At 46.8% G+C, this 27,987-nt stretch overlaps 1 protein-coding gene across 2 annotated transcripts; it reads right to left on the bottom strand.

Annotated features, from left to right (window-relative positions):
- Positions 1-782: 782 nt before the first annotated feature.
- fndc5a (fibronectin type III domain containing 5a) lies at positions 783-27,987 on the bottom strand. 2 transcript variants are annotated; one of them, XR_011077674.1, is made up of 7 exons: positions 27,882-27,987; positions 27,132-27,558; positions 11,578-11,693; positions 10,318-10,516; positions 4,425-4,514; positions 4,062-4,258; positions 783-3,719 (listed from the first exon to the last, which is right to left on the bottom strand). XR_011077674.1 is itself a non-coding variant. In XM_068580419.1 (7 exons), the coding sequence occupies exons 2-7, from the start codon at positions 27,190-27,192 to the stop codon at positions 3,660-3,662; spliced, it is 660 nt and encodes a 219-aa protein (XP_068436520.1). In that variant the 5' UTR covers positions 27,193-27,558; positions 27,882-27,987; the 3' UTR covers positions 783-3,659. The 2 variants fall into 2 exon arrangements, 1 of the variants encoding a protein (XP_068436520.1); XM_068580419.1 differs by having other exon boundaries at positions 4,125-4,258.

The raw sequence follows: 27,987 nt of genomic DNA, 5'->3' as shown, positions 1-27,987 counted from the left end.
TTTAACAACCCTAACCTGATCTCTTTTTTTTTTCTCCAGAAAGTTTGGACAATCTCATGTTTTTTAGTTTTGCATTTCGTCGCTTATTGTTAACAATTTAAGATCAAACACAGACTTTTGTGGGAAATAGTTTGTATTTGTATTTTATTGAAGCATACACAAGTAAGCATACACCATATTCTTCGCAATTTGAAGATGTGTAAGCTTGTGCACAATAGTTGAACCATGCTAGCCCTCATTAAGCGATGACCCCTGTACACTTCATACAATTAATATAAACATGATGGCACTAATAAAGCAGTTCATTTTTCCAAACCATGCTTCTTTGCGGATCTCATTCCTATATTTCAAGAACCAGGAAATTAGATGTATTCAGTTTCCAGCCGTCTTTGTGGTCTAAAAAATACACACTAAGTTGTTTTGAAAAAAGATCCAGTGCGCCTTTACTGCCTTGTCTTGTCTCAAGGCCGTCCATGACTGCTACCCAGCATGCAGTATGTTTCAGGCCTCATATCGTAAACCAGCACAGGGCCCTTACGGCTGTCAATAACCTTTTGTTTTATTTAGTGATGGGATCAGTTTGTGGACTCTTTACTAGATACAGATGTCTTCTGCTAATTCATCCGATGTGTTGGGCCTCGGTGTAGTTGTGTAACAATATTGTACCGCCTCACCCTTGTTCACCATCAAACACAGTGCTGGAAAGCAGAAGCTGTGACCCTTCAAGGAAGGAGTTAGGCGTTTTGGGTGGAGCTACACTTGATTTGATGGATAATTGGATGGGAGGATGCACTCTGCAGGAAAGTGACTGGACGTGTTTGTAACGTTATAGTTACAAAAACAATCTGCCACAACTGTGCAGACAAAAGCTCTGCATTATGGGTAGTAAGGAGTCATGTACAGGTGCAACATACTCTCCTTCAGAGTACCATAATTGGGAGTCAAATCAGTTTCTGGTTTTTAAGTCCAGTTTTATTCACCTAAGCCGTTATTATAAATGTCAAATTAAAAACCTGTGCAGCTCCCTCTGTCCTCTCACACTCGACTGAGAGGAAATGTTCCGAGCTCAACTCCTGCGACGGCTTTGAAAGCAGACCTCTTAAGTTTCCCCTCATTTAAGCAATGGGAGAGGAGGAAAGTCAATCTTGAAAAATGCCTACAGGGAGTGTCGTCTAAGAAATATATAGTTGGCACACTTAAGACATGGCACTAGCTCCAAGAAACCATCCGGGGAGACAATCATCATTATCCGTGGCTGTGTGGATGGATGCCTATCGATTGTAGAGCCAGCTACTGGTGCAGTGTTCCCGGGAGGGGGGGAGGAGGATGGCTTCAACCTTCAGCTGCAGAAGTTTTTCGGTGTAGCACTGATCACTAATGAAACGGCAGCAGCCGCACACTTCTTCGAAAGTTGGCCCTGGCAGTCGCGAAGTGTCAGCGTGAGTCAAGAGGGGCAACGTCCTCTCCCCCACTTCCTAAAATGTGACTTTAAACCGACACGAGCTGGCGCTCATCGGAGGTTTTGAGCTTCCCCACTTCTTCAGGGAGGAGAGAGAGAGAGGCTGCCACTGCATTAGTCATCATTCCTCCCACTCTGCCGTCACCGTTATCCCCCGACAGCCTCTCTTCCACCACACCCCAGGCTGTGTGTGACACGGATGCGTTCGTGTGCCTGCACACGCATGTTGGTCTTGAGTTTACAATCAGTGACGGAGCCAGAACGAGAGTTGCTCATGTGTTTGTCATTTCTCCATGATGTCTTGTTGCACATAAAAACAGTGCAACGGCGTCATGTGATAGAAATAGATCAGTAGAGGAGTGCTATGGAAACAAAGGACTTTAAGATCAGTGTATTGACAAACACTAGCGCTACTCTTTTACATTAGGATTCTTTACATTGTTCGTAGAGGCTCCCTAAGCTGACGCCACCAAACAAGAATGAAATATAAAATATATTTACACATTCAATGTCTACCATTTCCTCCGGATTTTTCAAACTTACCTCAGCTCGAGTCTACGAGTCGTCCGTAAAATCTCCTTTAACTTCACATTCATTGAATATTATGTGAACGCTAACGAATTTGACACAAATGTGAGATACAGGGCCTTCCATCCTTTTGGGTAAATCATAAGATATAATGGTGTTTAAGGCAGTACTACTGAGTTTGAATCAGCCCACAAATACATCATTTGCTTTCTTAAAACAAATTCCCTCATGGTGTACAGTGAACAGTACCGTATGGCGACAGTTATCCTTATTAGTCTCCTAAGCTCGGAGTTTCAACTCAAATGTTGACTTTAATTTGTGAAAAAGTCTTGATAGAAGCCCTTCTGTCTCGGTGACGTGTGTTCATGATGTCATAAGGGTTGGGTTGAATGTCGGGCCCCATGAAAAGTCATCTTATTTTGTCAATGCTGCCCATCAGTTTATACAACGGCGCCGAAAGACTTTCCTCTGAAAGTTCAGAAGAGGGATCACCTGCAGACGAGGCTCAGGATTTAATCCGCCCATATTCAATGTGCATCTGTCTGAGCACTGCATGCTGGGAGGTCGAGTCCTGGATGAAACAGGCTCCCGAGTTTGAGTCCTTGCTTCACTGAAGGCCGTTATTGCTGATGGATGTGAGGGATCTCTGCAGAGGCCACTTCTCCCACGACGTCCTTCCAGTCTGGATCCCTTTATTTTTTTTTAAAGTCCACTATCACATTATGCTTTGAAACTCACCACCCTCGAAGAGAAAGACACACGGGAATACTAAAGGGCTGATCCTGGACGTGGAATGTAACAGTTCACAAATCCATAATGAATGCATGAGAGGAGTTGGAGGATGAAAGTGTGTGTGTCTGTGTGTGTGTTCAGATCAGAGATGCCTTTTCATTTCGTCTTTTCTGACTGGGTTTAGTCGGCTCCGGCGCCATCGCAGCACATCTAAGGAATGGCTCCCAAAATTAGCCAGGTGGCGTCTGGGTTCCCTGAGGGGGGAAAAATGAGCACGCGAGGATGAAAAAATTTCCCGCAGGAGCGGGAGGGAGGATATTATGAAAACAGAACTGCTCTGGTGGCACCTTGCTAGAATTAAAGAAAAGAGGAAGAAGAAGAAGAAGAAAAAATCAATAATACACTTGAATGATCGAGAATGTTTATCTTCAATTCTGAAAAGCGAACAGAACAGTATGAGCATCATGAGGGGAAGATTAGATTGAAGATCACAGGACAATTTCGATAAAGTGGATGCACTTCAGAGCCACGCTTTAACGAGACATGTCTGCGGTTGTGTTGATGATGATGATGATGATGAGAGAGAGAGAGAGGATGAAAAGGTCTCTGGTTGTGTTTTGTGGGCTTTGGTCCCGGGGGGGGGGCGTTGGTTTATCTGCAGTCTCTCCACCGCCGCAGCCTAATCTCTGCCGCCCGGTGGCGCTCTGACCTCTCGCCCGCAGACTCCGCTCTCAGAGCGGCTCCGGCCGCGCCGGACCCTCCGGAGTCATGCGGCCTCGGCGACGAGGCCCCCCAGTGCCAAAGCAGAGCGAGCGGTCGCCGAGGGGCCCATGAGTCCCAGCCTCATCCCGACGAGCGGACGGGCCTTCAAAAAAACGGGGGCCCGCTTGTTTGTGCGAACGCACGAGGACTTTCGGGTAAAGAGGAGGCGTCCCGGCAGTCACACCTCGATGATGTTGACGGATGGCATTCTATTGTTGTTGTTGTTGTTCTTGGGAAACTGTGGGAGGAGAGGAAGACGACAGGTCAGAGAACGGCTGGAGGACTCATAGGAACCAAACAATTCTTCAATGAGCATGAGGATGCCTCTGTACGCGGGTGGTTTACTGCAGCAAGAGAGCGAGGAGGATGAGGATGTGTTCTCTGCACTGGTTCGGAGACGGGACATGAGCATGGTGTGGGTCTCTGCTTTGATGATACACATACAAACAATCTGAATGTTGCAAAGTCATGCACGTAATGGTGTCGCGTGGACGCACTGTAAGAGCCGGGGTTTGAGGCCATGATAGTGCATGAAGTGTCGGTGGAGAAAGAAAATCCATTCGTGGCCGGCATCATTCACCTGCCCGGCGCCGCTGTGGGGGAGGCACCCAGGGGGAGGGAGGAGGAGAGGGGTGGGTTATACCTTACTGCGCAGCAGCCCCCCCGTCGGATGCTCAGGAGTGCTGCACTCGGAGGAGTTTTTGGCTTTGTCCTTGTTGTTGTTGGGCTCGTTGTCTTTGATGATGTCGTACTGGCGGCAGAAGAGAGCGATCACGCCTGGAGAGGAGAGCAGAGGAGGTCAAACACAGATGAGCGCGCCTGCGTTTGTATGTTCTGATACCGCCGAGCGCGCTCACGGCAGACACCGCCGCGCGCGAAGGCCCCCCCCCCTCCCCCACCCGCGCTGAGGTCCCGGGTTCAGCGGCCGGCGCGGCTCCTTTACCTGCCCACATGATGAGCACCACCACGATGATGATGAGCTCCCCCGCCCGCAGCTGGGTGGACTGGCCCACTTCTTCCATCGTCACCTCGTCTGGAGGAGTCAAGGGGCGACACGTTTAACTGATTGCCGGTGGGAGCGGATTATGATTGACTTAAAGTGTCAACTTCTGTATTATGACAGAAACACAGCAGAGAAATGAGCAATTATCAGGATTCATCATTGAGGGATTTTCTCCCGTCACACATTTAGTCATCAGAGCCCATCATTAGATAAAATGTTCCCTTTGTGCGCTCAGTGGCTTGTCAGAAGGTCGCTGCATCCCGGCAGCTTGTTATATTCTGCATCGAGGTGCTAATGGTTCCTCGTCTCGAGGCGAGACGCGGAGCTAATTGGCTTTGAACAGCAAAACGCGTCCCAAACATAACAGCAAAAGTGTTTCCTGTGCTTTTCTGGCTTTTCACTGAGTCTAATGACTGACACTTCAAGCACGCTGAGCTTGGAGGCAAAGAAGTCAGCATCGCTGTGTTCATGCCGACTGCTCTCTTCTAACAGGAACTGCCAGCTCGCTCTCCGGCAGAGCGAGCACACAAAGCATCAGCACCGTTGGACCGCTTTGCATCGACCTCCTCCGGAGACGTGGAGAGATCAGCGACGAAGGTTTGGAGTTTGTGACGCGGCTGATTTTAACATTCAGATACGGAAACGGTGAACAACTACTGGCGTCCATTTCTTCTTTAATTATAGTATATTAGTATATTGTATTGATATACGGAAAGACAATCCTGACTGGATGTGGGGTTATGTCGTGTTTCTTTTGGATGAGCTGGGTTAGATGTACATACTTAACAAAAGTATATTTTTATTTTGGCCTTCCCTCGTGAGACTAAGTGAAGGTAGCTTAATGTTTCTCGCTGATAGGAACAATATGATAGTATGATAGAAACACAGAACACACAAGTTGATAATATTATTGAACATCTCCGTGAATGTTTAAATGAGATGGCGGCATCTTAATGCTTCTTCTGCTTCTTTTAGGGACTAAAGATGCAACATTCACAGCATGAATTCAGCACCAGAGGACTATTGCAATGACAGCGTCTCTGTGCTTTGGTTACCCAGCTTTAATAGTCTCTCTGCCTCTCAGGTAACACTGTGAGCACTGTTGCTGTTGTTTGTGCTGTTCTGTATGTAGGACCTTTAATGGGGAAACGCGTTGTAGCCACTGTGTGCTGTAGTTTGAGATATTTGGGGGAAGGTTGTTGCATTTGTTTTCCAAGTCAACGGGGACATCCAAAGAAAATATGAATAATGTAGGGAAGGAAAGGATTCAATCCTGCTCCACTCCACTCGTTCCCAGACAAAACATTTGGTCCAGTCCCTTCAGGAGAATAAACCGCTGTCTGCATACAGATATTAACTGGAGCCAATACTATCACGGATAATATGCTGTTATTGCTTTAACTGTTTCATTAACAGGCTTAGAAAACCACTTCATGGCGATATTTTTAATTAGAGCCATACCTTTGTCATACCCGAGCACACATAACAAGCCGCGTCTGGCGTCTCTGCAGGATATCCGGCAGCAGCGCCCTCCTTTAACTTTTGATAGCGAGTTCGATATTTTAGGATCTACTCTTCCAACTTTCTTACCGTCAAAATTGTATGAATTCTTTAACCTTTAACCATTTGTTTTTAGCCATCTGGGGCTTTATTGATGCAGTTTGAGGTCTCCGCTCTTACTCTGAAGATCTTGAACTTCCTCACACGGTTCTCAAGGGCTGATGTCACCGTGTTCCCAGCTGTCTCCTTACCTGAGCCCTCAGATCTCAGTCTAGACTGTACACCCATTCGGATACTGGCTCTCTCATGCCAGCTATAGGCCTCACCCGTCGCTATTATGTGTTAAATTGCAGGTGCAGCGACGTAAATGGCAGGGACCTGAATCGCGCGGGGGCTGCAGCAAGAAAGGTCCTGATTTTCACAAAGCCAGTCTTCACACAGCCAGACACACGCAGGCGGCAGCGGCTATAGAGATGTGATCACTTATAGCACTGACTCTGTGGAGTCCACAGATCACAGGGAGGCAGAACATGAAGGGAATAGCCGAGGCTTCGCGGAGGCCACTGGGGGATCCAGCTCCAGCGCCGATGGAGAGATAAAGCAATGTAAAGACTTAATCAGAGCACTCGGGATCCATTCTCCCCAGCCTCGACGAAATCCCATCGTGGTCTTTGAAGTCGTGCGACCATCAGGATAAACATCAGACGGAGGGGCGCTTCTTCTCTGTGTGTTTGCGGCGGTCCGCCTGTGGACGTCGGCAGGCCTCTGTCGGGCGAAAGCGACCGTACAAGAACTGTTTCTTGTGTTTTGGAAGTCAGGGGCTTGATCTTAAGTCTGCCTCCACTCCTTTTTGTGCGATGCAGTGTGTGATGTGTTGGAGGGATCGGGGAGGCGAGAGCCCCACGCGCCAGTGGATCGATGTTGCCCCGTATTGACTCATCAAAGCACAGAGGGCCGAGGCGCCCGACACCACCGTCAGCACAAAACTATTCATGAACAGCTTCAGAGTTCAGGTAACTTTTAGGATTTGAGCTCACGGCTCGACACAAGGGTTGCTGTTTTGTCCCTTTTTATAATGGGGCATTCAGTTTTTCATATTTTAGCCTGAAACTCCGACAGATGGAGATCATTGTGAGCACGGTTGGACCAACGTTCTGCGTTGCCTTCGTGACTTTCGCAGCACGATTTGCCGTAGAAAGAGTTGTGACCTCCATTACGTGAACTGCATCTTTTAAAGCGATCATTTTGGGAAGTTTGGACCTTGAAGTTTTTCTCTTTTAATTCAGCTCTTCTTTCATATTTTATGTTAATATTTGACTTATTTAAAAACAGCTCCATGTCACACACTTTCTCTGCATTCCACCAGGCATGAATTGTTTGATTTTCTTTTTAATGTATTTCTTGAATGTTCTTTGGCCTATTTAATAAGTTTTAAGATGTTAGCATCTGTATTTTGATGTATCACCTCCAATAGCAATGTGTACACTGCAGCCCAGGAAACAAAAGTCTGTGTGTTCAGTGGCAGCTACAGTAAGACCGTGCTGCTGCTTCCTGCCTTTATGCTGAGCTGCAGATCTCACACATCCCTCCTTTCATCTCACCGAAGGAATGAAAGCGCACGAAAGGTTTATTTTCCAAAATGTTGAGCTTTTTCTTTCAGGCGTCATATGGGCCATATCGGAGTCTCCCTCTGTCTTCTTTGTGGCTGCTTCTACTTCAGGGGCCACAAAGTGTAAAAGAGGAGAAGTTTTGTTCATCCGACGGGACGGAGCGGAGCTGAGGAGTGAAGCTGTCTGGGGAGATGTCTCACAGTATTTTCTGCAGCCAAAAGGAACGTTTCCTTCCTCCTTGTTTCAGGGGAGTTTTCCTGTGAGCCGAGGGGGGAGAAAGCTCTTTGTTTCTCAGATCTAAGGAGATCGAGGAGCGTTTTTGATTGACCGTGTTTGTGTGTCTGGCTGTGCAAAAACCCACATAGCAGGCTTTAATTGACTGCATCCTCCTGATTTCCTCTCCTCCTCCCTTTCCCTTGTCAGTCACTATCTGCCCCTCCACCCACCCCATCTATCTCGCTTCCTTTGATCTCCTGAATCCTCAACCCATTGTTAAAGGGGAAAGCAGATGAAAGACGTCATAATCCAGCATTTCAGGCTCATCCTTTGCGCTTCCCACTGAGATCAGCATGATATAGCCCAACACTAGGGCCGAGCAGTCAAGCGAGGATGTTGAAAACTTCCCTTTCCCTCCCGTCTGTCATACCGGAACAATGGACGATCATCTGCGCTGACAGATTCTCTCTCTGACAATTATCTGCTCTGAAAGACCAACTATTTTTCTTTTTTTTCTTGCCTCATTGTGTGAACCAATCCTTTCCAATAAGCACTCAGCACTTTTGTTGTCATGAATGTGCAGAATGATGAGCTGTCCCGGCTGGAAAGAAAAGCATTTCAAATAAAGCTCGTCAGTATAAAAGCCCAACTTGTCCTGGTAGATTTGAACAAATCCCCGCCGGGTTCCTGCGGGGAAAGCGAGCACCGGCTTTGACGCCGTGTCGTGGATTCTGACTTTTCAGGACTTTTGATTCCCCACGGATTTACAAAGTGTTGACACGAGCAACATCTGCTCATCTGTCATCAAACGGTTCCGGTGTGCCGACGTCGCTCGTCTAATTAAACAGACATCCTTGAGCCGGCGGTGCAAACGAGACAGAGAGGGATGTGCAGCGCTAAGCTGTGAAGTTGTTGTTGTTGTAAGAGCGAGGGAGGATGAATCACAGACCTCTCTGTGGAGACCTGCTTTGTAAAGTGTGTGTGTGTGTGTGTGTGTGTGTGTGTGTGTGTGTGGATAGGGACTTTCACTCACTGTGTGTGTGTGTGTGTGCCTGCCAATATGTGGAAAATGTCCAATTTTTGGTAAACGGACGAGTGAACCGAGGCAGAGGGCCGTTTCATCGTACGGTCTCACAGAGGCGTCACTCGTTTTGAAACAGTGCTTCTTGTGATTGCTCTGACGGGAAGCAGCTCGACTGGGTTTATCTGACTTAAGTACAAATTCAAGGTACTTGCAATGAACTTAGTCTGTAAAATTAGCGCAACCGTAAACCTCTACAGCAGTAAAGTCTATGCATTATATCCATAAATTTAGCAGTAATATTAATTTAGAAACGTCATAAATAGAGTAAAACATGAACAGGGGTCAATTTACTGGACCACGAGTACGTTCACTTTTCATACTCTAAGTATATTTTTCTGATAATACATCCTGTAAGGTTTTATTTTCACAGGGTTGTATTTGTACTTTTACTGAAGCAGTTTGAATACTTCAACAAAGCACAGAGAAGCTGACTTTACGCCACTATATCTTTACGTTGCTCTATCCATAGAGCACCTTTAAGTGTATCCGTCTCCTGTTTCCACGATCCCCCATAAAATATAAATGAATTGCCTCGATATAACTGTGTTGTGAGACACGTCTGTTCATTCCTGAGCCCTGTTGTGGAAAGAGAATCACAACTGCAACCAAAAGGACACGAGCATGTGCATGAAGGATGGACAACAGGAAGGACTTGAGGGGGATAACCCCGTTGTTTATCAGGATGCTGTGTAGTTATTGATTTCAGGAAGTTAGTAAGTTCTTCCCCTCGCAGAAACAACGCACAGACAACACCACCTGTGCTAATTGGGCCTCGGCGGTGAGAAGAGCATGTCCTCAGTGCTCTGCGGCGATTGTATTAATATTCTGCGTGTCTCTGCCGCTGGCCGCCATCACACAAGTTCCCTCTGGCTCCGCACCCTGGGAAGTATCGAAGTATGGCTCACACGAGAGATGAGTGCAAATGAGAGGAAGAAGAGATGGAGCTATCGATCCTCCACCACTCACAGCTCTGACGGCCTCCTCTCTGTGTCTGACGAATGCCTCTCCTCCTCCTGGTTTGCTGTGCGGCCGTGCTGGGGGCATGCGGGGTGAGGCCCGCCGAGGCGCGTCAATACACAGCCGAGTATGGATACCCCCCCCCACCCCCCCCCCCCCCCCCCTTGAGTTTTGTTCCCGGGTTGCGGTCCGGGGCCAGCTTTAAGAGCACTCTGTTGTGAAATTTCATTTCACGCTTTGCGTGTCCATTGATTTTTGTATTGGTCTTTAGACAAAATCAGTCAAGATATTGTCAGAAGGCCAAGTCCCCTCTGCACTCGCTGTCTTTGAAAAGGACAGAAACAAAGTGAGGGAGTGTGCAGTTTTGTGCGAATATGTTGGATGATTGAGCATCTCTATTGGTGTGTGTGTGTGTGTGTGTGTGTGTGTGTGTGTGTGTGTGTGTGTTGTCCTGGTGCCACGTTACCTTTACTCTTAGAGGCCTGCGTCTCGGCCTCCTTCGGCGTTCGGAAGCGCAGCGGTTCGCTCAGCGGGCTCGTCCCAGACATGCTGATGGACTGGACATGCACAATGTAGTCTGTCTCTTCCTCCAAGTCCCATAATGCACAGGAGCGCGTGGTGGTGTTGACTTCCTGGATGAATCGCAGCATGCGCACGTCTTTCTTCTGTTGGGAATGGGTGACACGGGAGAGCGCGGTGAGCGGCGGGGCGGACGCACCGCGGCTCACTGAGGAAGACCGCCGAGATGGTCATGCTGCGGCTTTTGTAATCACGCCATCATCGAGCTGGAGGGACGCTCCAGAGGCCTGCTGGTGTGGCATTACGGCCAAACGCATGTTCAGGAAAGTGTTTCGGGCAGAGCTAGAGGGACAGAGTGGCTCTGGCTGAATCCAGAGCACACGAGCATACTTCAACGCGGAGCGCTAAGCTGCTGTCAGACCTCGCTGCTAAAGCGCTGGTTCAATATTTCAGGAAATGATACGTTTTATTGGACTTTCTTGCCGAGAGACAGATGGGAAGATTAAAAACACTCTCGTGTCTGAACGGTGAATACGGAGCTGGAGCCCGGGGTTGGTTAGCCTAGCTTAGCGCGATGTAGGGCGAAAGAGCAAGGTGCTTTCAGGTGCCGGCTGCAGCTTCATGTATAATATATTCATATATATCTATATCTATATCTATATATTCCTGTTGGCACTTAAGTTGTTTTTCTGGAAAGAGCACAGTGTTGTGTTTTTTGTTGTTGTGTTGTGTGTATTTGGAACATTGCGGTTCACCTCGACAGCCTCTCTACTTCCTCTGCACCGCGGTGACCCACACCGACCCTGAAGCTGCAGCTCACTCCCGTCACTCACAACTCCTGCGTTTTGTGTTCGTACAGTCACGCCTGTCCAGTAAAAGCGGTTAATGTGTGTGTGTGTGTGTGTGTGTGTGTGTGTGAACCTGAATAATGTGTGTGTGCTTAAGTATGTGTGTTTACGTGAGCACGGTGGCAGAACATAATCTCACGTTTCACCCGCATCACGGAGCCGTCAGTGTCGGCTGTTGTCAGACAGCCGACAGGACCCCAGCGTCTTGTGACGATTCCCATAATGCACTCTGACTCCGAGCAAGGGAACGACACGGTGAGTGATTCATTTGATTAGTGTGTGTGTGTGTGTGTGTGTGTGTGTGTGTGTTCTCCATCCACCACGTTGTTTATTTACATGTGTGTGTGTGCGCCGCTCACCTGCTGTGTGATGGCAAAGCCAATAACGGGGTCTCCCTCGGGGATGTCCCATGTCACCACGGCAGAGCTGGCCTTCACCGCCTTGATGGTCACATTGACAGGAGGCGACAAGCTATCTGGAGAGAGAGAGAGAGAGAGAGAGAGAGAGAGAGAGAGAGAGAGAGAGAGAGAGAGAGAGACGTGTTATTGTCTGCGCTGTGAAGCAAATGACGAGAGGAAGACAAAACAACACCTCAGACGCTGCAGAGTGGATGTTTGGGAAGGGATCAAAACAGACCGTGAGGACGAAAAGACGCTGTGGAAACTTTAAATTGGGTGAAAACACGTTTGGAAATTGATCGGACGGATTCCCATGCAGCGGTGTGCAGACACCCGTCGTGCACAGAGGACGAGTCCGTGCCCTCTCGCACCTTCTGAGTGAAAAGTCTCGCCAACTATTGGTTCGATTGCCATGAAATTCCTCCGATATTCTCTTGTAGCGCCACCAGGTGGACGAAAGTTAAACTTGTCGAATACTTGTTGGTTTATGCCCAGAGACCTGCAGCGCTTCCCATCAGCCCCGGCTGCTCTGTGTGTTTAGACCGAGCTCATGGTGGCTAAACTAAGATGGTGAATATTGTGAACGGCTCCGCATGTTCGTCATTGCGAGTGTGTTTCCATGGTGACATAATCAATTAGCTGAAAGCGCTGTGTGCCTGAGTGCAGCCGGCGGGCTTTTTTATCTCCTGGACACTCAGCACACACCTTTACCGTCATTCAAAACATTCCTCCTCAGTATTCGAGGACTTCCAACAGCAGCGAGCAGCTCAAATCCACTGAACCAACGAGAGGTTAACCAACCGCAACTGTAGCAGCGAGAAATAATGAATTATTTCCATATCGCGGCCTGGGTTTGTCCGTTTCTGTCTGTCGCCTGAGCGGACCTAATCGCGACAGAGATTTCAAACTATTCAAACATCAAGTAACTGATGGAAAAGCTTCCACACGTCTACGTTTGGTTCAGTCCCTCTGAAACCGAAAGGGACATTTCTTCAGTATTTCAAAGGGAGAAAGAGCTTTTTAATTCCAGACCAAGCACAATGGGGATGCCAGGATGAAAGTCTTTCTGCTTAAAACAATGTGTTCCTAGTTAAGCCGAATGAAAGGCTTTCCACCGACAGGAAGTCCTCATTAAAATGTGACCTCTGACCTGCTTCAATGTTTGGAAAAATGTTGGTAAAGTGAGAAAACAAGTACGCTAACTGCAAACAAAGGGCAGGGTCCCGGGCTGCAGGATGTGTTGATAATGACTGTTTCATGAGATAATTAAGTGTGAGGCCGTGTGCGTGTGTGCGTGTGTGTGTGTGTGTGTGTGTGTGTGTGTGTGTTCCCGTGGCCTCAGCTGCTGCAAAACAGGACTGTGTAATCACTGTACGCGTCGCTCCCCGAGCGCGTCGCCACAATGGAGCGAGCGGCTCACTGAGCTCGTCGCCTCGCGCTACAAGTGTGACGACAAACATATAGTGTGACACAAAAGACACGGCAGGGTGCACCGAGGAGCTGCAGAAGGATCAGAGCAACATGTGAATGTTACCCGTCTCACGACCAACAACGTCCACTCTTTGTTTTTCTGTTTCGAGGCTCGAGGCGCTGATTAAGCTTCCTGAGCAGCTCAGGACCCGCTGCCTGAAGATGATGAGTTTCTCAAAGGAAAGGAAATCATGAATCCATCAATAGGTTGTTTGAAGATGTGAATTAGGACTTGTGACCAACTACAGTTTTTATCTTATCGTCTGGATGAGAGCATTCTCAATTACACATTCGTTATTATTGATTTTAATTTCATAAACAACTCCTATATTGTACATACATAAACTACACTATTTAGTATTAGTTAAGCATGAGTAAACCCTTAATACACCATCTATAAAGCATTGTTCCAACATGAACACTCACTAGTATGCAATTCATAAACACAGTTATACATGTTTTATTCTTGATTAATACACTTGACTATCATGTGTTTCATGATTGAGTTTTCATACTTAATAAATGATAGATTCCCCATTTGTAAATAAAGTAATATATATTGCAAACCAATTATTAAGGACTTATAGATGATGCACTAATGGTTAACGTGCTTTATAAACGTGTTTTAATACTGCAATTCATGATTAATTCAGGTACTTATCGTTAGTTAAGTATTAGTTATTTAGTGTGACCTCATCTGAAGTGAGGACTATCTATACTTTACAACACATTAATACATGACATTGAAAGGCCGGCAGTACCTCGAAGCTAACACAAGTCTCAGTTATCTTTTCAACAGAAACTCAGAGAGATAAAGAACATTAATATGATGGTTATGGTGTCTTATTCCCTTTGGACAGAGCCAGGCGAGCAGACGTCAAGTCTTCTTATTGTCTGAGACCTTTTTTAATATTAAAAAGGTTTAAATGAATATTTAGATGAATATTTGCAGTGTGAAGCAGACGGAGGGCGAGACCGGGAGGGCCGAGGAGAAGTGGTCACTCTCCTCCGTCTTCAATGTAAATCTAATTCAGCCAACCAAATGCAGTCAACGGGCTATTGAGCGGGTCAACGCTCGCTTGCCCTTCGACGGCTGCAAATCACGCAGCCGGTAATCACAGAACGATGGGCCGCTGGAGCGCTTGCATCCACACGGGCGCCGTGCTGTACATTCAGAGACGGCATCCGAGAGGGCCTCGCGTGTCACGCCTGCGCCCGCCCGCCCGCCCGCCGCTGAACGCTTTGATGGACGGCCCGACTAACGGCAGATGACAGGATGGAGACTCGCTGCGTCTCTTCATCAGCCGGGAGTCTGGTGCAGGAAGTGGCTTCGCTTTTGTTTACTCTGTCCTCCTGAAGGGACTGAAGATGATGGGCCTGAAGAATTCACAAGTCAAACTCATCCTCTCTGGAAGCACACAGGGAGAGGTGAGCGTTACACTGCAAAAATTCAGCTTCCAAAAACAAGGAAAAGAAGGAATAAAATGAGGGAAATATTACTTGAAATAAGACAAATGATCTGCCAACAGAACAGGAAAATTTGACTTGCCAAGACTTCTTGAAACAAGTGAAATGCTCTAAAATAAAAACTGCCTGATGAGAAGAAATATCTTGTCAATCAAAAAACAAGCGTATAATGCCTTGATTTAAGATATTTCATCTTACTTAGATTTAAATTTTTGCAGTGTACCGCTCCTCACGCTCCTCAGGGAACACACTCGTTTCTGTAACTCCAACACAGGAGTTGAGTTCGCACGTTCAGAAAAACTTTTTTTTCGGTGTTTTTGTTTTGTTTTCGTGACAATGACAATAAAGTCTTCAATCTATTTAAAACTGCAAACGTCTGTTTCCTTTCTTCTCTTCAAGATCTGCCTTAAATAAGAGAGGGGCGCTTTAGTGATTTACTATTGCACTTTCATGAGGTGCGGGACTGGAGATAAGTGACAACCAGACAAAAATAAACAGACACAAATAATGAACCATCGCTGCAGCAGAGGCTGGAGCGTCCCAACTGTCACGTCACGTTTGGTTTGTTTGGTCCGGACCAGAGAACAAGAAATGTTTCATTCCTGTCTTTTAGTTTGGGTTTTATTCAACTGATTACAATATTTAATGCGGTACATCAGACGCTACTTTACTTTCCTGACTCCGTGAACACAGAGAGCTCAACCTGAGATCAACCAACAGCTTCCACACCAGCGGAGAGGAACCGAACCGAACGTGCAAACACAAACACGAGTGCACCCGACTCGTCCCCGGTACGGGTCAAACCCAACAACCACGCAGGAACCCCACACCTCCTGGTGAGTCCACTTGATCGGTAATGTTTTGAAACGCAGGCTCTCTCTCCTGCGTGAGCTCGGGCCGGGGGCTCGACAGACATGCTCGCTGATCCTCCTCTGCAGAGGAAGTCTTCAAGCGGCTCCGCTGGGCTCAGAAGATAAAAGGTGAGGAAAAGAGACGTCAGCTGATTGAGACGTAAACCACGAGAGCTGATGACGACGTGAATGTAGGATCTTCTCCGTCGGAAGGATCACATCCCTCCCTACCCGACAACACCTCAGTCACACAGTTGGACGGTGAAGAGCTGACCGATCGTAGCAGGCCTACCCTGTGTGTGTGTGTGTGTGTGTGTGTGTGTGTGTGTGTGTGTGTGTGTGTGTGTGTGTGTGTGTGTTATTGAAAATAATCACTGTTTCTGAAATGGGAATACAGGCGTTGTTATTTCTGTTTGGATTTATCGATGTGTGACTCGCACACACACACACACACACACACACGCACACACACACACACACACACACACACACACACACACACACACACACACACACACACTCACTCACATAAAAATTGCTTTGCTTGTTGGATTGAATAGACTTATTAAAAACTGAATGGAGTTGTTTTCGCAATGCTAGTTTTTTATGATTATATATATATATATATATATATATATATATATATGTATATATATATATATATATATATATATATATATATATATATATATATATATATATATTCCATTGCTACTGGGTATTTGTTTCATAGTTTTGTGCGGTTGGACTGAGCCAGTTGCTTTCCACTTTTAAGTCATGAAGCTATTTGTCTGACTGGCACCGCTCCTCATTTAAAAGTGTCAAACCCGCAACACTTCATGTCTTTTGAATCCTATAATTTAGCACAGAGCTTGAAATAAAGCCTCCACTGTATATTTTGGATATTTCTTTCTCTTTGCTTTCTAAAATGGAGCGGGCTGCAGCAAAGCCCTTTTAAATTAGAACGTCCTTTTCCTCCTGGATGATCTTAAATCATGACACTTTCTGGAGCTTTGAATAACTCGTGTAGCACTTGCTTTACTGCACAGATCCATGATCGCCTGCTGGCACGTAGAAGTGATTATAGAGCATGTTTACATGCTTAAATCCATCTGAATGTACTTTTATTCATCCTCTGGTGGAAAAGCTCAGTTGCACCGCCTGTCTCTGTAGTAGGCGTGTGAATCTTTCAGTATTTTATGATTCAATTACATTTTGGTTCGTGGTTCAGTAATTATGGGCTAATTGCCCCTCCAGTCCGGGTAAAGAGCCGAGTGGTAAATTAGGATGTTTTTGTATTTTGGAAAATCGCCTGACTGCAATATTGGAAACACACAAAGACGAATTGTAACATTGTGCTAAAACTTGTACAAATACACTTTTAAATGTAACGTTTTAGGTCTTTCTCGATTTATTTCCCAATGCATGAGGAACAGCTGAAGTTAAAGCCTGAAAGTGTCTTATATAACACCATATATCCAACAGCAGATATGTATTACCAGTAAACACAACATGAAGTTGTTTATTTACCTGATCTGGAGCCGACATGTACATTGTTTGTTTACGTGACATTAAGTAACGCTTCCTGTTGGGACGCGGTGTCACACTTTATCTCCACGACTTCTCTGCCGCCATCGCAGTTGTTGTTGAATTGTTCCTCGTTCGGCTCGGCCGAGCGTTGCGTTTCCTTTTCAACGACTGAAAGTGACGTAGTGTGACTCCGTCTCGCAGCGCACAAGGCAGACAGCCGGCGGCAGAGCTGCTGTTTTATTATTTCAATGTCGGATATTTGTTTTTATGTGTGAACGCAACGTCAAGATTATTTTGGAGGAGATACCCATATGTGTATGCACAAGTGTGAGTTTTCCAAAAGGAGTTTTTCACAAGTCTCCTTTGAATAGAAGACAACGATATACATTTATTTTTCCTGTTTTTGTTTGAACAGCATCTCGCTGTGCGTCCCTGTGCTGCACGGTGACAACAAAGCATCCTTGAATCCTCGTATCTTTGAGACGGCAGAAGCTTGTGACAAGGTGGAGAGTACAGAAGAGGAGGCGAAACAAAGTGACCCCGTCTCTTTGAGTGTCCTCACGTCTCACGGGTTCACTTTTAGTCTGTCTCTGTCCGTCTCCGCTCCCCCGTATGGCCCTAAAATATCCACATGGCACGAGAGTCCGCTCTAATGAAACACCAGACAGATGTCTTTGTGAGCTCTCGCTCATCACGGTGGCACACAGGCGGCCTCCTGCTGAGAGATGGGGGTGACTTTGAGCCATGACCGATGTGCCTAGTGTGTTTGTGCGTGTGTGTGTGTGTGTGTCTGTGTGTGTGTGTGTGTGTGTGTGTGTGTGTATCTTCGCAAGCCCAATGATGATCAGAGTGGCAGCTAGTTGTCCGTCGCATGCTGAGGAGTCTGAAGGGCTGACAGCTCCTTAATATTCCCGTTCATTAGAGAACGCACCAGGAGTGACTGTATACAGTCAAGGAGAGAGACACACACACTCTCTCTCTCACACACACACACACACACACACACACACACGGTGAACGGCCCAGGTCTCTGAAGCCTATCATTATTTAATGAACGTTCCCCTCGTCTCTCTGACCTCAGGAAGACAGGATCCCTCCTCCTGCTCCTCCTCCAGGCCGGCTGCCGTCTCTCCCTCCTAACGTCTCCCCTCTCAGTTTGTTGTGTGTTCCCTGCTTTTATAGATGGGGACATATTGCAGGAGAGGTGGGAGGAGGCCATGTGGCGCTCACGTGGAGCCATAAAGAACAAAATGCAGTTTTTACCTTTACCGGGTTCGTGTAATGTCTTTTTAAATGACGCTTTTCCGACTCGGTCTCTCTGGAATTTCTTTTCTTTCCCGACGATCATTTTGTTCACGCGACCACATTTACACCTGTGATCTGTCTTTTGGATATCTTGAGAAAAGACAATAAATGAGATGAAAATGCATGTTAACGCAGGCGGAAGGCGAGCGTCAGCCAGATCACATCTTGCAGGACGTGCCTGCATCCTTTACGGTACCCAGATATCCGGGAGACAGATCGTACGCTTAATAATGATGTTAAGGCAGCGGCGGATTAACCCACCAGGGCAAAGATACCTTGATGTCTTGACATGATGCTATTCTGTTACAAACAGGCCACGAATTAAAGACGGCTGAACAAAATGGAATCAACTTCTGGCTCATTCTGACACTTGAATGGAACAAAGCTATCAATGTTTGTCAAACCTGTGCTTTTCCTTTTTTGGTTCAGAGTATTTGATTGTGAGTTTGGGGAAAGTTGCCTGTATTCATGCCTCCGCCGTGGGTACGAGGGCGTCTCTGTACGAGCAGGTCTGCAGAGTGCAAACCTGCTCAGCGGCGCCGGTCTGATTCAGCGCGACACCTGAGCCGACAGCGGGGGCTTTGAGCCTGAGAGATGCTGAAAGCTAGCGGGGCGGCGTTCCCGCCGCCATCCGCCCCTGTGGGGAGGCATCGCCGGTTTGTACCACCTCATTACAGCGCTGCAATACTTGGAGGCGCGTTTCTCAGAGTCAGGCCTCCGGGTGGGCTCGGCTCCCCGGGATTGCTAATGAGTCGGGCTGTGGGGTTTGTGAGCTAACATGAAATCTGCCCGTTAGCGACATCTTATGCCGCCGCTATCTGGCGCTTCAGAGGCGCGGGCACAAGCCCTCGGGGCGTCCGTGACTTCCTGCTCCTTCATTCAAATCCCTTTCGGGCATCACGGCGCCGCTAACGGATTCACATTTCGCACCTCAGACCACTTTAGCTCATTTCACGGCTAACGGTCAGTAAACAGCCGCTTGGTACGGAAGGTGTAGCCGCAGGTGGGGGGTGAATAACGTGTATTTCAAGGAAGGAGGATAACATCAAACGTCCAACTGCTCGCTGCCAGCATGCTATTGAGTCTCAGGGCTCTCGGGGTCAGGCGCACATGCAGCTGGCGTGGCCGCGCACCCCCGACCATAGCTAATGTGCCACGATGGAGCCAGCAGGAGGTTTTGTGCCGATCTTGTGTTTGCCCTTGCGTGTTTCTGAGGAGACCTTGGCACGTGCCGTCGTCCTCACACACACACACACACACACACACACACACACACACACACACACACACACACACTTGTGTACAGACGACAGGAGGAGAACAGTATGACACAAACTAATGTGTCTCATTTAGGGGCAAAAACATCTGGCGAATACGACGGAAGTGCTAAATCCACGCGCACGCATCGGCCCCGCACTGTAACGCTGTGTAGTGTTTGATCATTTTCCCATAATGCCTTTTTCATTCGAGACCGCCGACTGTTTCAACTGTTCCACTTCCCTTTCATACGACTGCTTGAAATGTTACGTCAACCACAAAAGACAGTTCCTCGACGAACGTCCTCCTCTTCCTCCTTCTTCTTCCGTATCACCAATTTGTTTGATACAAGAGTTTTTTTTCCCCGCCTCCTTATCAGACGACATCCACCTATTTCATCCTCTATTGACCTCGATGCTTTTTTCTGACTGTAATTGACACTCTGTACTAAACCTCTCTCTCTCTCTCTCTCTCTCTCTCTCTCTCTCTCTCTCTCTCTCTCTCTCTCTCTCTTTCTCTCTCTCTCTCTCACACACACACGCATCTGTTTTTGTCTCACTTTCTTTTCATCTCTGTTTGCCTCTCCAACGCTCTTTGCTACATGTCCGAGTGGCGATGAAGGCTGAAAAGGGAGAGACTCAGATTGTTGTCGTCTGCTTCCAGATCTCCATTTTGGTTTCATTCTGCACGTCTACCTTTACCGGCAACAGTGTGCGCATCCAGTGTGTGTGCATGTTTTATGTGTGTGCGACATGTGCACGAGCCTGTGGGTTGTCTGTGGGTCTGCTCACACGGCAGATAATCACACCTCTGGGGTCTTTTTGTCCTCTTTTGTAGAGAAACAAGTTATTTACTCATAGGAAATGAATTTTCCAGCCCCCGCCGGCCACGAGATATGCTGACGTGGGTTGGGTGGGATTGCTGAACAGAATCCTTCTACTTCTCTTTCCATCAGATGGACGCACACACACACGAACACACACACACACACGCTTCTCTCTAATTAAATGTCAAAAGGCAGGGTATGAAAATCGATGCGGCGCTGTGTGCAGACAGAATGCCGGCCAGCTAATTCAAAAAAAGGCAAAAAAGGCAAAGGAGTGACGCAAGGTTGATTATTTGAGCGGAGATGAGACCCGGTGACGCAAAGGAGCCCACAGGCTACTGTATGAATACATTACATACATAACTGTCCCCTTTTCGCCAGACACTGTCGCGTCTCTCTCCGTCTGTCTCTCTCTGACAAATGCAACAATTAAGAAGCAAATTGAAATCGATCAAATTCGTCATAGGAATTTCTTTACCTTTTCCCCAGACAGCTTCTTTTGAGTATTTACACATCTAGAATATGCTGAATGACACAGCTGTGTGGGATAAGAGTGTAAACGTTTGGCGTTATACGGGGAACTAACAGCCAGAGCGGCATTTCAACCAAAGCACATTTATATTCACAATGCTTGACATGTGCACGTAGAATTGTCGGACACATAATAATAATGTGGGACACAGTAACGACGCAGGAACACACACACAATGACTGTAGATGGATACTTTGCTCCAATGCATGCTGGGAAATGTTTTTAAGATGTTAAAAATGTAAAAAGGTGTCTTTGTCTTCAGGGTCAGAGCCCTCAAGTTGCTTTGTAGAAAAGTGTCTCCGTCTTCTAAAAGGTTTCCAGGGAGCCTTTACAGGGTGAGTTCATTATCTCAAGTTTAATACACTGCAAACACCTCTCATAATCCATCTACTGTGACTGATGAGAGGTGTTTGCTGTGGTTAAAAAAGTTAAAAAGAGTTTAAAAAAATATGTATGGTGACTCGTGGGGCAGTAGGGGATGTGAGGAAACTGCTTTTGTCCAAAATGTTTAAATTGAAAAGAACAAAAAAAAGGGTTTTTTTTTTTAGTGGAAAGCACAGCAAAAGAAATGCACTGTTATTATGAGGATCATTAATGTTATTTATGCCTTTCATTAAACCCAATATGAAATGTAGGGTCTGCCCAGTGAAGGGCTAAACATATGATTATTAAAAACTGGAGCATTTGCACCGGGCCTGTGTTTCACTGACCCAAAAGGAGATTCAGCACCTGAAATACGCAGCCAGAGGATTTTCTGGATATTACACGCCGAACTTCCATTTGATTTATACCAATGTGACGGGGCCTTGGGGGAAGGAGGAATGAAAGGGGGACCGACAGAGCCACCTGGGGATTTGGACCCCAAAAATTCATGTTTTAACCACCATGAGCTATAAGTGTTTCCTTCCTTGTGCGTCCTTCTCTGGGCAGCATTCCCCACTCCACCAGTGATCTTGATCGCACGGTCAAATACCTCCGCACACATTTAGCAGTATTTTACTTCATAAATGGTAAACGGACCTGTACTTTTCTAGTCTTCCACTCAAAACACTACATGACATCATTCACCCATTCACACCCATTCACACGCTGATGGGAGGAGCCACCATGCGAGGTGCCACATCCGTATCATCAACCATTCATACACAGTCATCCTTCATTGGCGCAGCTACGGGAGCAATTTTAGGGTTCAGTGCCTTGCTCAAGGACACATCGACATGGGCTCCCACCAATCCTCTGATTGAAAGACGATCCTGCTCACCACTGAGCCACAGTCGCCCATCGGGATGAAGAAGCCCAGAGGACACACCCCTGCAGACAGAAATGAGTCTGTGACGTCTTTCACACGTAGTTTTATGACCTGAAACCCTCCAAACGACTCGGACCCGCCGCTCTGCACCTGCACACATTCAGACGAGTCACTGGACAGACGACAGACTGCGTCCGCAAGCTGCCGCCGTCAGTCTTCTGGCGTCGTCATCTCTTTCTCCCACAGGCCCGGTGTCCAGATGATCGCACCGATCTGTCCTCTAACGCCTGTTTCTTTCCATTTTCGACACACACAGAAAAGAAAGAGTCCTGGTTGCAGAAAAGCTTCCAAGTCAAAATGAATCAAAATGATTTTTTTCGGAGGAGAAAAAGATTAAAATCTGTTCTTTATCATTTTGTTGTCACCAGATCGGAACGCTTACGAACATAACATATGAGCCCTCCAGCCATGGCGAGCTCTCAAAGAGCTCTTTGGGTGCCGGCGCTTATGTAAGAGGACTCTGACAGGACATCAGGAAACTGCACTCTCATCGCGAGTCTTTTAATTCATCGAGTCAGGTGACAATTAAAAAGTGGCAGGGCGAAGAGGAAGATTATCGGGGGAGCTCTGACACAGAAAAGCTACTGAATGGGAACACGGCAGCGCTGTCAAGTCAAGCTGATGAATTAGTTCTGGCTCCATCTTTCCAAAGCTCGGTCCGTTTGCACACAGACCCACACTTAAAAGCCCGTATGCGTGACGCCCGGTGGCTTGTTCCAGTTTGAAGAAAGTTACTGTGTTGAAATAAACTCAAAAGAAGTACAGATATGAGAAAGAAAGTGTAGCCCTGGATCATGTTACATCCTATATAAAGCCAAATGTGAGCCCCTTCCTCTGGTTTTTAAGGTTGAATAAAAGATGTTCAGACTGTGTGATTTGGGAGAAGTGTAAAGAGACTATTTATTCAATAAAACCCAGCAATAATCTGGCGTACAGACGATATCTTTCAATTCTTTTTGAGGATCTCAGCGCATATTCTTTCAGTGATTCGTAAATGCAAAGGTCAGAAAATCGGATCTCTGAAATTTTCTTTGTATCTTTAACTCACAGTTTTTTTGTTTTAAAAACCTCTCAGCGGCCATTTGGACCCATGTGTGTCTCGGGATGACGCGATAACAAAAAGGGACGAAAATCAACAAACACACTGGAGTGCCACCATTGTTGCAGACAATTGCAACATGGGGAGGGACTCCCCTGCAAAAAGCCCCCAAACCTGACGCAACATGTTGGTAAGAACAACAGGTCGTGACTACGTGGGAGAAGCTTCTGGAGAATCCAAAAACATGCACCGCTTTCATTAAGCGTCCAACAAGATTACAAACAGCTAATTGTGTTCGCACAATTGTCTAGAGGGAAACTAATGAACAGATAATCACACACACACACACACACACACACACACACACACACACACACACACACGCACACGCTTGCTTCTCTCACGTCTCATACATGCGCACACACACACCTCCCATCCTTTCGTTGCCCTGTTAAAGTGCCAATTCAGAGGAAACGGGGATGATTGCCTCCAATCAGGAGGCTGCCGCTGTTCTACGGACTCACATTTGAATAACCTCACTTGCATTTGGAGGATTAGAAACACACAACAAGACACAGCTGTGGTTTCTGATAGACAGTAACGCGAACGACATCTTTGTTTCAGCGTCCTGCAGACTGTGTGCCGAGCGACATATGATGACGTCACATATACTGAGAGACGAGACCAGAGAGACTTATTGTTTGGATGAGTAACATATTACATGCATGCTGGTCTTTTCCTGGTTTTAAAGGCTTACAGTCATTTTATGAACTCTGCTCCAGATGTTCTATCATTTTCCAGCTGAGTCGTTCGGTCCACATTGCTGCTGATTATTAAGCAAACATAAAAATATTAAAAGGTACCACTGGACAACTCTGCAATATCGATATGGAGGTTTTTGTCCCCGTACCTCCGACACCGATGAGGGACTTTGCGTCCAGTGACGATCACTCGTCTCGTGTCAGGCGTGTGATATAAAGAAAACAACAACAAACCGCCATCTGGAAAGACTAGCATCACAGACCTGAAGGCTGTTTCTTTCTCTTTAAATGAATAATGCACCGTGTCGCGTCTACCGAATGATGCTGAAGGCACAACCAAGGACGTTTCATTATGCGTTAGAGAAACAACTGTGTGCGTGTGTGTTTGTGTGTGTGTGTGTTTGTGTGCGTGTGTGTGTGTGATAAACAGCTGCATCTCTTTGACTGGCTGGCTGTCCGCTCAGAGGTAGACCTCTGTTTCCTGTTTCATGGTGATTTGGTGAAGATGGGTGTAGTTTCCACAAACTTCGCCTCTCACCGCTCTGAGTCTTTTCCCTCAGGAGGCTGCATTGCTCAGCGCTTGACATGTAATATACTGGTGCTCCCAGCCAATGCATCACCTAGCAGGTGGTTGCCCAAATGTTCCTCGATTTCCTTTTTTGTTTACGGCGTAAAAGACGACCGCCGAGCTCTTGAAAGACTGCTGTCATCATCCTGGAATCTTTCCACCGTTTGCGTCACTGTTCAGTTTGATGATTGATTTATTGATTTTTTTTTTTTTCTTTCTCCAGACTCAGATCTGCGAGGGCCCGAGGAAATCCGCCTGCGAGGATTTATTGCCTCATTTATACGAATGTGTTAGAGAGTCGATTTACATTTTAAATGGAAACATTCACTTTGCTTTCACCGGGATCAACGGAGAGTTTATGAGTCGCTATAAACAGGAACAAAGTAAAGACGTCATCATAGTGTAAACTTTATAGCGCCTGCCAGTCCTCTCCGCCTGGACATCGATTTGGCCGGCTTTTCCTGGCGGAGGTGTCTGACGGAGTCTTAAAATAATCTCGGATGGACTTGAATTGTGAATCCACAGAAGTGTAGTTTCTCTTCAGGCCGCCAGATTCAGAATTAATCAAAGAAACGTTTCAAACTCATCATTTATTATGCAAACAGCAGCGGACGCGCCTCAAAAGAAGACCTGGGATGTCATGGAATGGTCGATGCTAATAGCATTTGTTTTATTTAGCACGTTTTTGAGACATTTTATGCCTTTTATTACCGTTTATGTTTTTTATCTTGACTTCTCATCTGGGTTTGCTTGTTGAAGATCATTTGATGCGAACTAAAGCGTCCTCGCTTCAGTCCGCTGACCTTTCCGGCGAGGTCCTTGTCGACATTTAAGCTCCTCGCTGTAAACCGGTGACCATTGGCCACAGAGTTGTTGTTGACTTTGGTGCTAAATCATGTCCGTTGGCTGTTTTAACCTTTTTATTGTGTTTTCAACATTAGTAATATTGTTCTAATCAATGGTGAGAAGTGAAATATTAATCATTTTATTTTAAACTATTTATTAGCAACAAGTACACACTTGATTTATGGTTATAACACAGTAATGCAAGCTGGCTTTAGGTGTTTAATAATGTGTGTTTCTCTAAATGTAACTCTACAGTAACAGTGGTGTAGATTACACATGCTCAATGACATCATATTGGAATGAAGTAAATTATTCATTTGTACGTGTTTATGTGATTCATTTAAACTCACTTTAAGGATTAGCAGAATATATCAAACACAAAAGGACAAAACAAAGCAGTGTAAGTGGATACAGTTAGTGGTGCAGACCATGTGTGACCAGTTAAATACAGCCGGCTAAAATAAAGTGTTGACGATGAAAAAAATAGGTGCAAAAAACGTTTTTGCACCTTTTTAAAAACCAGACGGTCTTGCTTGTTTGAATGTTTTTTTTCTTCTAAAATTGTTCTTATTTTAGTGGACAATCAAAATATAGCAGCGTGGTCCATTACAGACATCATGCTAGTAAAACATGCTACGGGTCTAAAGTGTGTGTGTGCAAGTGTGTGTGTGTGTGTGTGTGTGCATGTGTGTGTGTGTGTGTTTGTGTGCACGTGTGTGCGTGCAAGAGAGAAGAGCAGCACAGCAGTGATCCATCGCTTGTGGGAGGATGCCGAGCGAACCAGAGTTGCATTTTTGATGGCAGGAGTGAAGTGAGGCACGCTATTGCAGTGAGTGGTCAAAGTGTGAGTGTGTGTGTGTGTGTGTGGCCTGTGCTGTAAAAAGCGTGTTTTTATAGATGTGTACACACACACACACACACACACACACGCACACACACACACACACACACGCACACACACACTGATGGTGTTTCTATCAATCTCAGTGAGAGGGCCTCTGTCGCTGCTCCCAGTGGCGGCGGTTCACTCCAGTCCATCACAGTGTGGACTAAACGTCTCGCAGTGATCGGTGGTCAACAAATGTTCATACAATATTCAGTTCTTCACATCGGCTGACAAGCTCATGTCAACGATGAGCTTACAACCGCGTGTGTGTGTGCAGCAGATTTTAGTACCTGCCTGAAATGAGATTCAAAAGGTCAGCTTGGTTTACATCACACACACACACACACACACACACACACACACACACACACACACACACACACACACACACACACACACACACACACGCACACGCACACGCACACACACACAGCAAACCATAGTTTGTTGCGGGTCATTTCAGCTCCATCTCTTCCTCAACACCTGACAGCTCTGCGATGCCGTGTTGCTCTCTCAGGTGTGACTCACTATCAAACGCTCGTTTGTTTCCTTTGGAGATGACAAACACGGAAATGCCTGCGAGCACATCGGCACCAGCCTTCCTCTCCACACACACACACACACACACACACACAAAAAAAAACAACCATCAGACTACGCAACGTCTCGCAACGATACCGGTCGCAATCTACAAACGCCTGTTCTCATCCAGACGGAGCTCACGCCCCTCAATCCCTCCATGGACACCTTATGAAAAATACAATAATAATGATTTAAAAAAAACAAAACAAAAAACACCATGTGAGCCGCTGCTCTGACAATGCACGGAAAACAGCGTCCGTCTGAATGCACACGAACAGAAACTTACCCGCCGTGACTCGAGGGACGCAGAGGCAGCCGAGGACGAGCAGGGGGAAAAATCTCTCCATCTTTCTGACGCTCGCACGACGCGCGGTCCCATTTACTCCGGCCGGGGACGCTGCGTTACCGCCGGTGTGCCGCTGAGGCGCCGCGCGGCAACCTCGTCAGTTCATGCGTACCGTCTCGACTGGCGGGTGCTTGGTGGTGGTGGTGGAGGTGGTGGTGGTGGGGGCGTGGGGTGAAGGGGGACCGGGCTCTCGGGCAGCTCGTCAGCACCTCGGACAGCGCTCCGGCGACATCTGCGCTCATTCAACAGCCTCGCATGTCCCCCAACGAGCCACCGGCAGACGGCCGGTGAGCCATGAACCTGTCGACTGTTCTCGAGCCTGCCGCTGTCGTCAGGTCCTCCAGCTGCGCCTCCCACCCCCCACCCCCTAAAAAAAAAACACAACAAAAAAAAAAAAAAACTCCCGGATCTGCTGGTGATGCTGGAGGTGGTGCTCACCGAGACCGAGTGCAACGCGCTGGCTTTGTGTACATATGAGCGTCTGGACGGTCCCCGCCTGCCACACACGGCGACAGAGAGAGAGAGAGAGATGGAGAGAGAGAGAGAGAGAGAGAGAGAGAGAGAGAGAGAGAGAGATGGAGAGAGGGAGGCTGCAGGAGTGTCAGGACAACCGTCCTCAATAATCCACAGCTAAACGTGCGGAAGCAACCTGGAATACGTAATAAAACTTTGAGGATGGTCTATACTTACACAGTCCCATTGTTTTTCTATTGTTCGACAGATATGGCTGACTTTCCCCAGAGGCGGGCCACCACAACCAAACCAGCCATGTCCACCATGGTCCAATTCAAAGCCC

This window comes from Clinocottus analis, unplaced genomic scaffold, assembly GCF_023055335.1.
Source record: "Clinocottus analis isolate CAN_PGR_092001 unplaced genomic scaffold, fCliAna1.0.p SCAF_17, whole genome shotgun sequence".
Classification (NCBI taxonomy): Eukaryota; Metazoa; Chordata; class Actinopteri; order Perciformes; family Cottidae; genus Clinocottus; species Clinocottus analis.
This window is presented reverse-complemented; position numbering and strand designations above follow the sequence as displayed.